The 17328-nt window shown below is 52.3% G+C and overlaps 1 protein-coding gene across 15 annotated transcripts in view; it reads left to right on the top strand.

The window, feature by feature from the left end:
* DGKZ (diacylglycerol kinase zeta) overlaps positions 1 to 17328 on the top strand; it is a 731702-nt gene that overhangs the window by 600822 nt on the left and 113552 nt on the right. For all 15 annotated transcript variants that reach the window (XM_069221731.1, XM_069221725.1, XM_069221730.1 and 12 more), the window contains one exon: positions 9844 to 9957. In XM_069221731.1, the coding sequence (XP_069077832.1) occupies positions 9844 to 9957 (114 nt within the window). The remainder of the gene's footprint in view (positions 1 to 9843; positions 9958 to 17328) is intronic.

The raw sequence follows: 17328 nt of genomic DNA, 5'->3' as shown, positions 1-17328 counted from the left end.
CCCAGACCCCATGCCATCCCTCCCCAGGCTGCATGCCTCTCCTCCCAGGCCCCATGCCATCCCTCCCCAGACCCCATGCCATCCCTCCCCAGGCCCCATGCCATCCCTCCCCAGGCCCCATGCCATCCCTCCCCAGGCCCCATGCCATCCCTCCCCAGGCCGCATGCCACTCCTCCCAGACCCCATGCCATCCCTCCCCAGGCCCCATGCCATCCCTCCCCAGGCCCCATGCCATTCCTCCCCAGGCCCCATGCCATTCCACCACAGGGCATGTAGCATCCCTACGCAGACTCTGAGCCATCTGTCTTCTGGACCGCAGGACCCATGCCATCCCTCCCCATGCCTCAGGCCATCCCTCACCAGGCCCCATGCCATTCAACCACAGGGCATGTACCATCCCTACGCAGGCCCTGAGCCATCTGTCTTCTGGACCCCTCCCCAGGCCTAGTGCCACCCCTCCCCGGGTCCCATGCCATCCCTCCCGAGGCCTCGGGCCACCCTTCCCCAGGCCCCATGCCTTCTTTCCGCAGGCTCCATGTTCCTCCCCTCCGCAGACCCCATGCAGTCCCTCCACAGGCCTCGTGCAGTCCCTTCACAGCTCCCTCCAAAGACATCATGGCATCATACCACCCTCATACTCCTCATAGCAACCCTCCATAGGGTCTGGCAGTCTTTATTTCTTCATTTCTTTTCTTTTTCCAATGTGGGTACTAAATTATTGTTCTATTCTCGTTGGCCATATTTAGTCATTGCTCTTTCAATGTCTTCTCCTTCATTTACATTTCTTTTGCTGTCTTTGTGTTCGCACCCTCTCTATCCCTCCATCAGCCTGCCTCTCCATGCCGTTCACGTGGCCCGCTCTTCTAGGTCTTCCTCTGGTCAGTTGTCTCTCATCTTGGTGTATTTGTGATATCTTCCCTGTGAGGTTCTCTCCTCTTCTCAGTCTCTCTCATGTTGTCTTCTCTTATCTTATAATTTTGTGCCTGTAACTACAGCTGTCTCTCTCCTTCCACCATCATTGCACTTAGTCTCTTCTCTCAGTTTCTTCTCTCTGCACCTCTCTTGCCAACACCCTTATGCATCCTGTTTCTCTGTACTCTCCCTTCTGCCGCTTTATAAGCACATACTCACACTCATCAAACACACTGGCCTCTTCCGTGTCCACCCGAAGCGCTTTTAGGCCTCATCAGTTGTACTGAGCACTATACGAGTGATACAGTCCATTACAATGACCGCAGCTTCAGAATCGAGACATGTTTGTGATGCTACAATCCACAGGTAGGCGGTGTGGACTTGTAACTGAAGTGGTAATGGTCAAGAGAGAAGGCTGCTGTAAGAAAGAGATTATGAATGACCCTACCTTGAGCAGGTGCTACAGCAAGCTCATCCCATGTCCCCATGGCTAGCTCATCCCAGGTCCCCATGGCTAGCTCCTACCTATGGAACTGCCCCCTCCCACTGGCCTTCCATGATGTCATCAATGGCCTGACAAGGTGGGCACCACAGACCCTACCATCCTTCCAAGAGAAGAGTGAGATCTGCATCAAATGATAGATATCAACACAACATCCTGAAAAGTGTCAAACATAACACAAAACACCTTACAACACCTCACATCACCTCACACCTTCCTCCTAATGAAAAGGAAAAGAAGCCAGGCAACATTGGGACAGAGGGACAAAAAGCAACAAACTCAAAACAACACAACCATGCAGGAAACACACGAATGCGCACTATAACTGTGTCAAAGACAACGCAGAACACACTACTACGTCACTCATACCCAACAAAAGCATAATGAAACAGACACATAATGTAAATATCTCCTCTCACTACACTGCATTCAGGGGCCAGGGCAAAGCCCTTTAATAAATGCAGCACATATCAAATGGAATGTAACTAAGTAATGCAATGAATAGCACATGTGCAGTAACTCATTCAAAACAGATTCAGCAATGGTGGGCGTGGCAACACCCTGTCAATCACAGAAGTAGGGTGTCTTTCAACCCAAACGATCACTGATGTCCTGTCACACTGCATCTTTCTACTAAGGCTGAGAGAACGTTGCATCATCTGTTATAGCCGAAGGCTTCGGTGACCACTGCCCTGGTGATGCACAAGTTTATTTCCGACCGATATTTCAGAATGACTAACTCTTACATCTCATAGAGAGGGAATGTTCTCTCTTTCACCCTGCTTAAAACAAATCACATTCGCTGGGATGCACCAAAGATGGGGCTTCTGTTTCAAATGGTCCCATACTTTGCCCATAGTGCAGAGACCGCACAGAACGTCAAAGCACTGGGCATCGTATTTGGCATAGTCTTATTCTTCTAAACACAAGTGTATTTGAGAGTTTTACAAAGCGCAATATTTTGCCTAAGTTGGTTGGGATCACTGATTATAGAAAAAAAACATGTGAATGAAACTCCTGAGGACATGAGCTGTAGAGTCCAGCTAGATGCAGAGGTTGATTCTTAATAATACATGTCTCGGTCAGTGTTATGTACTTTTAGTACTTAACCGTACAATCAATTAATAGACACCACTCACCTCACAAACCGCCACGGCCATCATGTCATCCATCCACTCCAGAGCACTCCCCGACCCATGTCCCCACCATCTCTTCAACCTCTGAATCAGTCGAATCAGCATAGAACTCACCAGCATCCTCAGCGCCTCCATCAACACAACAGCCTTACTCAACATATAGAAACACACTGAGATCAGACCCCTCCTAAAGAAACTATCATCCAATCCTGGCAAACTCAAAATGTATTGACCAATCTCTCTGCTCCCCTACCCTGCCAAACTACTCGAGAAGACCATCAACCAACAGCTTACTGAATCTCAACATCATCTCCTACGCAGACGACACATAACTCATCCTTTTGCCCACAGTAGACCCCTCCCACCAGAACAAACTTCTGCGATGCCATGACCAACATATTTAACTGGATGAGTGCCAACTGCCTTAAACTCACCTCCGACAAGACAGAAGCACTGATCTTTGGGAGAAATTCATCGATATGGAACCACAGCTGGTGGCCAGCGAAACTCGGATCCACACCCGCTCCAATCGACCACGGATGCACCCTTGGTATCATCCTCGACAGCGAATTGAACATGAAGCGACAAATCAATGGAGTCTCTTCCTCCTGCTTCCACACCGTCCGCATTCTCCGCAGTATATACAGACCAGGAGAACCGTCTCCCAGGCCCTTGTCACCACCCGGGCTCGACTACGGTAATGCTCTCTATGCCTCTTGTTCTCCCAGCTCCTAAAGAGACTCTAGACAATACAAAACAAGGCTTCCAGACTCATCCCGGACCAAGCTAGGCCACCCACATCACCTCTCACCTTGAAAACCCCCACCAGCCCCCGTCCGGAAGAGATGCCACTTCAGGTTCCTCACTCACGCCTACAAGGCCTTACACAATCAAGGAGTGACCTACATCAGTCACCGACTGAACTTGCCAGACACCTGCACTCCTCCTTACTAGCCGTTGCAGACACCCCTTTGATTCCATTGCAGCTGCAGCGGTGGCTGTTCCTTCTCCAACATTTGTGCCAAGATCCAGAACATCCTGCCCCTTGACCTCCAAACAGCACCCTCACTTGCAGACTTCAGAAAGAAACTCAAGACTTGGCTCTTCAACAGGGACCTTGCACCACAGCGCCCAGATACCCCCAGGGGTGACAGTGCTGTGCTCAACAAATACTGATTGATTGAAGGGCTTTTTGTGGAGGAATTCTGTAATTAAAGAGGCGACTGAAAACACCAACCTCCGGGCAGAACATCTCTTGGCACTGATGTCTCTTACAATGTAATGCTCACTGGTCTGCCCCAAACCAAATCAAAACCTGGCTGCTAGTGTGAGACTGGACATATCAGTCCTGCTTCTCCGTTGCTATCCAGGGGAGGCCAGGAGTGATACTGGTCGCCATCCCACAATCATGTAAAACATTTTCAAGTAGCTGAAGTTTGGAGGCTACACACTGTAACTCTAGTCTACTCACTACTCAGATCTCATCTGCCTTTGGCCTGGAAACGGTCTAAACCAGAACACATTCGGGATGTCTTTGACTGACGCCTCCCTAGCTTCGATCAACTCGCAGGAGATAAAGCAACAAACTTAGCCAGCAAAGATGTCACAAGTCCAGTATGTTTAATGGAAGACAAATCAAGGCGGGATAATCTATTTCAGCCTCTCCAGTGCCCCTCTGGTGTTCACAAAGGTGATGGTGGTGGTCACAGCATACCGTTGGGGTAAACGTGTCTTCCCCTGCCTCAGCAGCGGGCTATAGAACACAAGCTCGATGTCCCTGACGCTTTGTTACGGTGCCTGGCCTATTTTCAGTCCCAGTCCAACACAACAATGAGCACTCGTCCCTGGGAGGCTGCACTTTCTGGAGGAGCTGCAGTCTCACAGGTGCTTGAAAGGTATCAGAGATGAGGAAAGAAACAGAATTATCTTTTTCAGAGGCACAGCCATGGCACGTTTCAAAGTTTCATGTATGGCACTTGGGGAAGAAGAGAGATTCGAAGCTGGCAGTGCAAGATGGAGCAACAGCAGACCTTTACATGCCCGAAAGGCCCGAGAGCTCACAATATAAACTGAGCACACAGTGTTACTTTGAATCAGCACTGTTTTATATTGGAGGTTTGCAATGCGATAGCGCGTCACCTGCTGGTGTTCATTTTTGGCACTTGCTACAGATAACAGATCCATAGTGTTAGTACATTCTCAGAGGTCGCTCCCTCTGGGGCTTAACTAAGGACTCTTATTTGTAAATATCAGTCTCTTTTAGGGAGTGGGAGCACAGAAAAATGTGATGTTGTTATTGTGGGTTCATGTAGCGAGGTCGACCCTTGTTGGAAGAGTCTGGATTGAACAGGAACAAGATGCAAAGACTGGCTTTTGCCGGTACTCCTAAAAAAGAAGGATCCTCCGAGGCGTCTCACAATGTCAACACCGTGCAGTAGACTTCGGCAAAGCCTTACGGTGTCCACATTACTAATGGAGTCGGTCCACGGTGTTCCAGCCCTTCCCTTCGAGATCATTCCCTTTGAGGCTTTGCTAAGGTTTCTTACTTGAAAATATCAGTCTCTTCTCAGGAGTGGGAGCTTAGGCTATGGATGGGTTTGGTTCGCTAGGAAGGTTGGGCTTCTCCCTCGTTGGCACAATTGGGCTAAACGAACACATTACTTTCCTTTGGCAACACTCTTTCTGGTGGTTTGTCTAACAAAGGAATACTCTCCTTAGGAATATTCCAGGTGCCAGGCTGGATCTGGGAGGTTTTCAGCATACCTCCTACGTCCCACTAAGTGGTGCTGTGTGGCTCCGTGTTGACCCCACTGCACCCCTGAAGAAACAACTGGCGCCACGTGTAGGTGCCACCCAAGCACACTGATGTCAGACTCATTCTGAATGCTGTCAGTTGGGGATCTCTAATTCCACATAAAGGGGAGGCAAGAGGGCAGTGAAGAAACTGTGGAAGATAGAGTATCCACTAGAGCAGTGGTTCTTAACCTTTTGACTTCTCTGGACCCCCACTTTATCATTACTGGAACCCACGGGCCCCCACTGTATCATTATTGGAATCTGGGGACCCCCACTGAGTCATTGCTGGAAACCGTGCATCCCGGCCTAAACGTTGTTGGGTTTAACCTCAAAACAATGCACAAAAAAATACAGAAACAAGAATTCTATCAAACACATACAAAAATGAAAACACATTTTATTTAATTTGCAAGCAAATAAAATGGAAAAAAAATAAAAATTTAAACTTAACAGAAAGGTTGGAGCTTTCATAAATTCAATAGAAGCCACACCTCACCCATACAATATTCTGTTTGATGCACATGCAGTCCTCCCACGAATCAAGCTGAGAATACTAATTTAATTTTTAGCCTCCAATTTCAAAGCCCTTGGCATTTACAGTATGCTTTAAAATTTTCAATCGTATATTTACCCACTTTATTTATGTACACTCTTTTAATCAAATATCAATTAATTTCCTAAGCAGTCATGGACCCCCTGAAGAGGCTTTGCGGACCCTAAGTGGTCCCCCAACCACAGGTTGGAAACCACTGCACTAGAAAAAGCGATATCGTATGTAACTAACTTTGTCTTCTACTGGATATTTCTAGCTGCAGATTCCTCACCTTTAGAATAGCTGCCAAGGCAGTACATCCCCAGTGGGGGGGTCTCTGGAAGGACTCAGGTCAAAATGTCCTGCTGCACCAAAGGGCCAAAAAGTCCTTCCTGTCGGACCTGGGTGACAAGGCAGTAATGCTTCATGAACGTGTGCAAGGAAGCCCGCATTTAAGCCTGATTATATCCAGGACAGGCACTTTCCAGAGTCGGCTTCTTGCCAATTCATAGTGGATCTTAATGCAGTGGAATATCATTCTGGACAGAGGGCCTGATTTAGAGTTTGGTGGATGGGGGTACTCCGTCACAAACATGACGGATATCCCGTCCACCGTATTACGATCCCATTATATCCTATGGGAATCGTAATACGCGTTTGTAACTGAGTAACCCATCTGCTAAACTCTATATCAGGCCCAGCGCCTGTTTCTGCACTGAACCCCATAAGGAGTGAGAGTGTACCCAATTGTCTTTGGTGCGATCGATGTAAAAATGCATCCTCTTTTGGGTTCCAAATGATAGTCTGTCCTTCTCTTTTGAGAGGGGACGCGGAGCTAAAACATTGGAAGAGTGATGGACTGTCTGATGTGAAAGGGAGTTGCAACCTTTGGTAGAAAGGCATAAGGACAGACAAAGCTTCAAACTCACTCATGTGATGAGCTGAAATTATCACAGTGAGGAAGGCAGTCTTCAGTGTCAGGAAACATAGAGGACAGATGTGCAGCAACTCAAAAAGGATCACACAAGAAAAGTAAAGACCAAATTAAGATCCCACTGTGGCATCAGAAAAGATTTAGGAGGAAACATCTGGATTAAACCTTTAAGAAATCGGGTCACAACAGGTAATTTGAACAAGGACTCTTTGTCAAGTTAAAGCAAAAAAGCTGAAAATGCAAACAGATAACATTTAACCATGCCCACTGCAATTCCTTGCTGGGCCAAAGACAAAGTGAACCACAAGACATCCGATAGTCTGGCCTGGGAAACTTTCATACTGCGGGGCCATAAACTTGTCCCAGGGTGCACAGACTTTGTAGAAGGACTCCTGAGCGCAGTGATGACATCCACTACTTTGGGAGGGAGATCAAATGTAGTCAACTGTTGCCACTCAGTCTTCACACATGGAGGTGTTGATTGTGCAGGTCTGAGCGTAAAACCCTGCCCTGCTGCTGCGACACAAGATCCCTCTGACGTGGCAGCCTCTCAGAGGACAGATGCTAATGTCCAGGTGTTCCGGGTACTGACTCCTCTATCCCGATTCAGAGCTAGTAGGATAACTTGGGCTTGGTTCTTTCTGATCTTCAGAACCTGGGCAGAAGAGGTAGCAGTGGGAAGGCATAAGAGAGCTGTCTGGTGCACTCTGCATTGAATATGTCTCCCACAGATAGCCTTTTGTGAATTCATGCGAGCAATAAAGTAAACACTGACTTCTTGGTGGTGGCAGAGATGTAGTCATTGCTTTACCCATTTATGGAAGATGCTCTGTGCCACCAATGGATGTCACTGCCATTCATGGTCTGCTAAGCATCACTGGCAGAGTTTGTCTGCCCTAGCGTTTAAAGATCCTGTGAACCACCCTGACGACTCAGCTAGGTCCAGAGCCGCAGGGCTCAGGAAACCACTCTGCCCTCTTTGTTGCAGTACCACATGGCAGTGGTGTTGTCTGTGAGATACTTTACTGTCCTCCCTTTGATGGACGATGGGAAGGCTTTCAACACAAAGCAAAGGGCCGGCAACTAATTGATGTGGGAACAGGTCATCTGATCTCCACTTCTTCAAGATGAACTCCCCAACCCAGCTGGGATGCATCTCTCGCCACCATCAGCTCTGGATGAGGTATGGAGAGCGGTCACTCCTGGTCCGGTTGTGGTTGAGCAACCACCACTGTTTTGCAGTCTCCTCCAACACCTGGATTGAATCTGACAGGCTCTATTGGTGCTGGCCCCACTGCAGCGCCCTCACATGCCATCTGGCATGGTTGACGAGCGGGATGACATGGGCCAATGGACCAAGAATCCTCATAGTCACTCTCACCGAGACCCAGGACAGACAGAGGCTGACGCATTAGAATCTCTTATCCTGAATGTCCTAGACTCAGTAATCCAGAGGGAACCCCCAAAAACACACCATATTCAGAATGGTTCGGATGAAAGGGGGGCCTCTGCAAAGGAGGAACCCCAGTTGGTTTGCAAGGTATAGAGACTGCATACATCTGCTTTCTGGACTCAATGTTTGTGCTAATATCATGGAAATCAACATTAAAACCCAGCGCACCACCTCCAAGAAACAGGCAAAATTGGACCCACAGACTGAACAGTCAGACCATTCCCTGTGGCAATGCCGGATTGCCCAATAGGCCAGTCTGACCCTGCCTACCTATCACACGGACATGAAGCCTGGTAGCTGACCTTGTTATGGTCTCTTTGGGATTGTGGGCACATGCCTTCAGACATCTCCCACTGGCACCCCCAAAGACACCCGACCTCACTTATCACTCACTGTCACTGTCCTCACACATCACCCACTGGAACTCGCCCTGGCACAATCCCAAGGAGACCTGACCTCTCCAACTAGCACTCAGTCTCATACGTCACAAACTGGCCTTATCCCTCACCCATCACCCACTGGCACTTGCCCTTACACATCACCCATTGGCCCCATCCATTCACACTGCCCCTCATACATTCACACAGTTCAAAAAGGCTTGTCCACAGTCCCACGGAGACTTGCCCTCATACCTTCCCCACTGGCACTCGCTCGCACACAATTCCAAGGAGACCTCAACACACACATAGCACACTGGCACTGCCCAGACATACCACCCGTCACAATCTGGCACTTGCCCTCACACATCCTATAATCCCAAAGGGACCTGCCCTTACAAACCACCAACTGGCATCTACCCTCACCCATCACACGCTGGCACTTGCCCACACATCTCCCACAATCACAAGCAGATCTGAGTTCACAAACCATCCACCTGCACTCGCGCTCATGCATCACTCAGTGGCACTCCCACATCCCAGGATCTTATGGAGACCTGCCTTTACGGATCGTGGGCTGGCACTCACACATCACACACTTGCCCTCACCGTGACACATCACACAGTCAGCAGGAGACACGCCTCGACTCACATCACACAGCACCAAAGAGACCTTCCATAACTGATCACACACTGACAAACACCCTCACACATCACACACTCCCAAGCTGTGCCCTCACTCATCACCCGCTGTAACTCGCCCTCTAACATCCCACACTGGAACTCTGCATCACACGTTCCCAAGGAGACCTGACCTCACACATCTCATACTGGCACCCATCCCCACACATAACACTCTTGACAATTCCCCTCACACATCAGGCAATTCTAAGGGGACCTGTCCTCACACATCGCCCACTGGCACTGCCCCCCGCATCACTAACATCATACATCAACAGATAGTAGCCTTCAAACATAACCCCACTCATGTAATGTAGGGACATCACCCCCTGCCAGCTGTCCTCTCTCTTCTGGCCTTTCCCCAGCTGTTCAGATTCTCATCAGCTTTTCTCACCCCACCCCAGTCTTTCCCACACTTTACATTTCATTGCCACTTCCACCCTCTTCTACCTATGCCCTCCTCACAGGCGACCTCCCGTCCCCTCCGTGCACCTAACCTGCTCGTCTTTCCCCTGCCCAGGATACTGGACCTGCACCGAGGTGCCCAGAGGAAACGCATCTCCAGTGACAGCGTGGTGGCAGAGGCCCTGGCACACAGCGAGTCCCTCCGGAGTGCCAAGCCTGCCCTCAGCAGGTGAGCGGGCAGTGGTTCTAGGTGAGAAGGCAGTGGACAAAGGGGGTGATGGGCACTAGCTATGCACAGTGCCAGTCCATCACTGCCTTTGGAGGGGGTGGGATGGTTTTCATAGGGAACTATCAGTCATTGCCCTCACTAGGTGAAGGAATAGCAGGCACTGTGCAAGGGGCGTGCCAGGTGAGCAGAGGCCCCAGTGCAGGTAATGCCAGTCACTGCCCTTGGAGAGGGTGGGGATGGCATCCGGCTGTGTCAGTCACTGCTCCTCTCAGATGTTACTCTTTGCTAAAATAATGGGGGGAATCCACTCTTGAGTACTTTGCCTCCTCAATGATGTCCTGATCCAACAGTTCATGCAATAAGTGCTGGAAGTCTTCACATAGGCATGGTCGTGCCCCTTAGCTGCTTCACAGTCTTGGCATCATTTCTCCATTTTACACAATGGTTTTCCCAAAGGTTCATTGAAAACATTTGGGAATGCTTCAAGGGTGTGACTGGCTAAACCAAGGGGCCTCACGGCTAAGACTAGTTAAAGGGCACATGGGACACACACTCACCCACCCATTCATCCACCCATCTCTGCTTGCCAGATAAACTTACATTTTAGGGGGCCTTTTCATCAATTTAATCACAGCTGAAAATAGCCAATTAAATCTATTGTATGCGCATTAAAAGAGACTGATTTCACATCAGGTTCTAAGAGCCTTTGGTGAGGAAATGGGGTGCATTATATGGTGCGGTTGTGCGACCTTACTGCTTAACACACTTAGCAACCCCTTTAGGTCCAGTAGGTTTGGTCTGTAAAACCCTCAGCTCAACTCTGGGTAGCTGTGGCTCTGAGCAGCTAGGCTTAGACAGGAGCCATTGTAAAGCATTTAAACAGCACCAAAACAACTGAAGAAGAAATCTACATAACACTCAAGAAATCAGACACCGGTTTATAAAAATATACTGTATTGTTATGTAAATTTAAACACAAGAACGAAAAAGATCCACTGGAGTGTTCCAGTGATATAGATTTTACAAGCAATAATAAATCAAAGCAGATTCACTTAACAGCAAACAAGCCTTGGTACATTCAACAAACTGGACACTTGAAAGATTTATCAAAGAATACTTAGGTAAGTGTTAATGCGGTCAATTAAATGTGCTTGGGGCTACCAACTCTGGCAGGGAGCTAGCCAGGGTGGTGAGCAGGATCCTCAAGAACAGTTACCTTCACAGACGAAGCAGACCTTCAACAGTTTCAGGCACGTTATCCACGTTGCAGTGGATTCCTATGGATTGGTCCTGATGCAAGGGATGAAGGATGCTGAAGATGCTCCAAGGATGCTCTGGATGTGATGCCGTCGAATGGAGTCTTGCTGCAGGGTTTCCTTGGACCACAAAGGTGGTGAGGGGTCCTGGTTGAAGCGTCGACGTCACACAAGGTCTTCTCCTGTCTAGCGGAAATCCAGTCACCACTGGACTACCAGTCGCCCGGTGTCGCTGTTACAGGCCAATCCTTCCTTGGCCGATTACTCACCTTCTGAGGGTTCCTGCAACTCTTCAACAGCACCCCCTGGTTCAGCAAACTCTGGTGCAACTCTGTGCATCTGGTCCTGGTTCTTGGTGCTGCACGGCGGCGGTCGTAGCAGCTTGGGGACTTTGGGCTACCAACTTGTCCCATCATGTTTCTCAGTGGTTGTTTCCCTGTGCTGCGAACAGGAGGCCAGTCGGCTGGCCCTTGGAGTCTCTTGGCTTGACTAGGCTCTGGCGACAGCCTATCCTTGAGCAGGACATGGCACGTACAGTACCTCTCTTGGTTAGCCACCAGGTACAGCAGGTGTAGTCTTCGTCAGTGCAGCCGCTCTTTGCTCGTACCTTGGTGCAGCAAGGCAGTCTTTCGATCCTTCCTTAAAGTCAGTCGAGATCTGGCTGTCAGGGGTGCCCTATTTATCTTCAGAAAATGCCCTCCGGGTAGGATGCAGTTGGTAGCCAATGGACAAACAAGTTCTGTACCTCCTGATGACCACTTCCTGGGAAGTTTGGCACCGGTATCCTAGGATGCACCATTCTGGCCACTTCCAACTTGGTGAGGCCCTCTCTCGGCACTCGGATCTCCTTAGCCTACCCCCAGAGGTTTGGCTACTATGGGGGTACACGGCCCTGGAAAAAATGGTTTGGCAGCTATTTTCTCCACTTCTGTCCCCAGTGCCAGTCTGTCTGCCTAAACAATAGAGTACTCCTTGCCTAAGTGTTACCCATTTGCCCTTTAAAGGTGGCTTCACCTTTGAAGCTCGCCTTCTGGGCTAACATCTGTGGGGCTTACTGCAGGAAGGAGTTAGCAGCTCTCCCCCATGGTGGCTCCTATTGTGGCCTTTCCTGGGAGTCATTAGCATGTCTCCCCGGGAGGGCAGAAGGTGTCTGCAGGACAGGCCCAGTGTAGATCAGTAAACGGTAACCATTAAATTGGATTTAATGCACTGATTCTTTAGATACCAAGCGGTCCCATTCAGAAGTTAGCGGGGCCGGAGTGCCAGCCTGTACCTCTGTGCTTGCCAGCTTCCACAGTAAAAACGACGACTTAGGGTATTTACAGCTGGGACATGTAAAAGTACATGTTCCACTGCTTAACATACAGGAGCCTGCCTTAGGGCTCTTCAGGCCTCCCATAACTGTGACTTAAATACATTGAAAAGGGTTTTTTGGGCTTTGCCGTTACTTTAAATGGCAAACTCGAGTAAGCAGTTTTAAGCTGCCCTTCCAGTCTGCAGTGGCAGAGTGCGAGCCATGTTTTGCCTGGCCCCCCGCAGGGTGGCCCAAAAAGTGCTGCAGTCCCTGGGGAACATTCTACTTTACAGGCCCGGGTACCATATACTAGGGCCTCACCAATAAGTTAGGCTATACCAACTGGGGACAAGTCAGTTAAACACACACCTTTTTAAGGGTCAGAACACATGCACTGAGTCCTGTTTAGCAGGGCTCATGGCACTTTAGAGTCATTACACCAGTACCTAGTAGTCCGAATTGGGGCACAAAGTGGGGGGTAAACCTGCAAAAAGCCTGTGTCTTACACCTTTCAACCTGTCATCTGAACAAGCAATCCAACAAGGCTCTCATGATGATGGTATAAGCGCATCCTGGGCCTCTGGGCTCCCTCTCAGGGCAGAGATGTGAGTGACTCCCTGCAGGTGAGTGCTCCCCCTGTCAGGACAGAGGTGTGAGTGACTCCCCGCAGGTGACTGCACCCCCTCTCAGGGCAGAGATGTGAATGACTCCCAGCAGGTGACTGCACCCCCTCTCAGGGCAGAGATGTGAATGACTCCCTGAAGGTGAGTGCACCCCCTCTCAGGACAGAGGTGTGAGTGACTCCCTGCAGGTGACTGCACCCCCTCTCAGGGCAGAGATATGAGTGACTCCCTGCAGGTGACTGCACCCCCTCTCAGGGCAGAGGTGTGAGTGACTCCCTGCAGGTGAGTGCTCGCTGGACCCCCTCTCAGGGCAGAGGTATGAATGACTCCCTGCAGGTGAGTGCTCCCCCTGTCAGGACAGAGGTATGAGTGACTCCCTGCAGGTGACTGCACCCCCTCTCAGGGCAGAGATGTGAGTGACTCCCTGCAGGTGACTGCACCCCCTCTCATGGCAGAGATGTGAGTGACTCCCTGCAGGCGAGTGCTCGCTGGACCCCTCTCAGGGCAGAGGTGTGAGTGAGTCCCTGCAGGTGAGTGCTCCCCCTCTCAGGGCAGAGGTGTGAGTGAGTCCCTGCAGGTGAGAGCTCGCTGCACCCCCTCTCAGGGCAGAGGTGTGAGTGAGTCCCTGCAGGTGAGTGCTCCCCATCTCAGGGCATAGATGTGAGTGACTCCCTGCAGGTGAGAGCTCGCTGGACCCCTGTCAGGGCAGAGGTGTGAGTGCTCCCCCTCTCAGGACAGAGGTGTGAGTGACTCCCTGCAGGTGAGTGCCCCCCTCTCAGGGCAGAAATGCGAATGACTCCCTGCAGGTGACTGCACCCCCTCTAAGGGCAGAAATGTAAGTGACTCCCTGCAGGTGACTGCACCCCCTCTCAGGGCATAGATGTGAGTGACCCCCTGCAGGTGAGTGCCCCCCTTCTCAGGACAGAGGTTTGAGTGAGTCCCAGCAGGTGAGTGCCCCCCTCTCAGGGCATAGATGTGAGTGACTCCCTGCAGGTGAGTGCTCGCTGGACCCCCTCTCAAAGCAGAGGTGTGAATGACTCCCTGTAGGTGAGTGCTCCCCCTGTCAGGGTAGAGGTGTGAGTGACTCCCTGCAGGTGACTGCACCCCCTCTCAGGGCAGAGATGTGAGTGACTCCCTGCAGGCAAGTGCTCGCTGGACCCCTCTCAGGGTAGAGGTGTGAATGACTCCCGGCAGGTGAGTGCTCCCCCTGTCAGGGTAGAGGTTTGGGTGACTCCCTGCAGGTGACTGCACCCCCTCTCAGGACAGAGGTGTGAGTGACTCCCTGCAGGCGAGTGCTCGCTGGACCCTTCTCAGGGCAGAGGTGTGAATGACTCCCTGCAGGTGACTGCACCCCCTCTCAGGACAGAGGTGTGAGTGACTCCCTGCAGGTGACTGCACCCCCTCTCAGGGCAGAGATGTGAGTGACTCCCTGCAGCCGAGTGCTCGCTGGACCCCTCTCAGGGTAGAGATATGAATGACTCCCTGCAGGTGGGTGCTCCCCCTCTCAGGGTAGAGGTCTGAGTGACTCCCTGCAGGTGACTGCACCCCCTCTCATAGCAGAGATGTGAGTGACTCCCTGCAGGCGAGTGCTCGCTTGACCCCCTCTCAGGGCAGAGGTGTGAATGACTCCCTACAAGTGAGTGCTCCTCCTGTCAGGGTAGAGGTGTGAGTGACTCCCTGAAGGTGACTGCACCCCCTCTCAGGGCACAGATGTGAGTGACTCCCTGCAGGTGAGTGCTCCCCCTCTCAGGACAGAGGTATGAGTGACTCCCTGCAGGTGACTGCACCCCCTCTCAGGGCAGAGGTGTGAGTGACTTCCTGCAGGCGAGTGCCCGCTTCACCCCCTCTCAGGGCAGAGGTGTGAATGACTCCCTGCAGGTGAGTGCTCCCCCTGTCAGGGTAGAGGTGTGAGTGACTCCCTGAAGGTGACTGCACCCCCTCTCAGGGCACAGATGTGAGTGACTCCCTGCAGGTGAGTACTCCCCCTCTCAGGACAGAGGTATGAGTGACTCCCTGCAGGTGACTGCACCCCCTCTCAGGGCAGAGCTGTGAGTGACTCCCTGCAGGCGAGTGCTCGCTGGACCCCTCTCAGGGCAGAGGTGTGAATGACTTCCTGCAGGTGACTGCACCCCCTCTCAGGACAGAGGTGTGAGTGACTCCCTGCAGGTGACTGCACCCCCTCTCAGGGCACAGGTGTGATTGACTCCCTGCAGGTGACTGCACCCCCTCTCAGGGCAGAGGTGTGAGTGACTCCCTGCAGGCGAGTGCTCCCCCTCTCAGGACCGAGGTATGAGTGACTCCCTGCAGGTGACTGCACCCCCTCTCAGGGCAGAGGTGTGATTGACTCCCTGCAGGTGACTGCACCCCCTTTCAGGGCAGAGGTGTGAGTGACTCCCTGCAGGTGAGTGCTCGCTGGACCCCCTCTCAGGGCAGAGGTGTGAGTGACTCCCTCCAGGTGACTGCACCCCCTCTCAGGACAGAGGTGTGAGTGACTCCCTGCAGGCGAGTGCTCCCCCTCTCAGGACCGAGGTATGAGTGACTCCCTGCAGGTGACTGCACCCCCTCTCAGGGCAGAGGTGTGATTGACTCCCTGCGGGTGACTGCACCCCCTTTCAGGGCAGAGGTGTGAGTGACTCCCTGCAGGTGAGTGCTCGCTGGACCCCCTCTCAGGGCAGAGGTGTGAGTGACTCCCTGCAGGTGACTGCACCCCCTCCTAGGACAGAGGTGTGAGTGACTCCCTGCAGGTGAGTGCTCCCACTCTCAGGGCAGAGATGTGAGTGACTCCCTGCAGGTGACTGCACCCCCTCTCAGGGCAGAGGTATGATTGACTCCCTGCAGGTGACTGCACCCCCTCTCAGGGCAGAGGTGTGAGTGACTCCCTACAGGTGAGTGCTCCTCCTGTCAGGGTAGAGGTGTGAGTGACTCCCTGAAGGTGACTGCACCCCCTCTCAGGGCAGAGATGTGAGTGACTCCCTGCAGGTGAGTGCTCCCCCTTTCAGGGCAGAGGTGTGAGTGACTCCCTGCAGGTGAGTGCTCGCTGGACCCCCTCTCAGGGCAGAGCTGTGAGTGACTCCCTGCAGGTGACTGCACCCCCTCTCAGGACAGAGGTGTGAGTGACTCCCTGCAGGTGAGTGCTCCCCCTCTCAGGGCAGAGATGTGAGTGACTCCCTGCAGGTGACTGCACCCCCTCTCAGGGCAGAGGTGTGATTGACTCCCTGCAGGTGACTGCACCCCCTCTCAGGGCAGAGGTGTGAGTGACTCCCTAGAGGTGAGTGCTCCTCCTGTCAGGGTAGAGGTGTGAGTGACTCCCTGAAGGTGACTGCACCCCCTCTCAGGGCAGAGATGTGAGTGACTCCCTGCAGGTGAGTGCTCCCCCTTTCAGGGCAGAGGTGTGAGTGACTCCCTGCAGGTGAGTGCTCGCTGGACCCCCTCTCAGGGCAGAGGTGTGAGTGACTCCCTGCAGGTGACTGCACCCCCTCTCAGGACAGAGGTGTGAGTGACTCCCTGCAGGTGAGTGCTCCCCCTCTCAGGGCAGAGATGTGAGTGACTCCCTGCAGGTGACTGCACCCCCTCTCAGGGCAGCAGAGGTGTGATTGACTCCCTGCAGGTGACTGCACCCCCTCTCAGGGCAGAGGTGTGAGTGACTCCCTGCAGGCGAGTGCTCCCCCTCTCAGGACCGAGGTATGAGTGACTCCCTGCAGGTGGGTGCCCCCCCTCTCAGGGCAGAGATGTTAGTGACTCCCTTCAGGTGAGTGCACCCCCTCTCATGGCAGAGATGTGAATGACTCCCTGCAGGTGACTGCACCCCCTCTCATGGCAGAGATGTGAGTGACTCCCTGCAGGCGAGTGCTCGCTGGACCCCTCTCAGGGCAGAGGTGTGAGTGACTCCCTGCAGGTGAGAGCTCGCTGGACCCCTCGCAGGACAGAGGTGTGAGTGACTCCCTGCAGGTGAGTTCTCCCCCTCTCAGGGCAGAGATGTGAGTGACTCCCTGCAGGCGAGTGCTCGCTGGACCCCCTCTCAGGGCAGAGGTGTGAGTGACTCCCTGCAGGTGACTGCACCCCCTCTCAGGGCAGAGGTGTGAGTGACTCCCTGCAGGTGAGAGCTCGCTGGACCCCTCGCAGGACAGAGGTGTGAGTGACTCCCTGCAGGTGAGTTCTCCCCCTCTCACGGCAGAGGTGTGAGTGACTCCCTGCAGGT

The sequence above is a fragment of the Pleurodeles waltl genome, chromosome 3_1 (assembly GCF_031143425.1).
Source record: "Pleurodeles waltl isolate 20211129_DDA chromosome 3_1, aPleWal1.hap1.20221129, whole genome shotgun sequence".
NCBI lineage: Eukaryota > Metazoa > Chordata > Amphibia > Caudata > Salamandridae > Pleurodeles > Pleurodeles waltl.
This window is presented reverse-complemented; position numbering and strand designations above follow the sequence as displayed.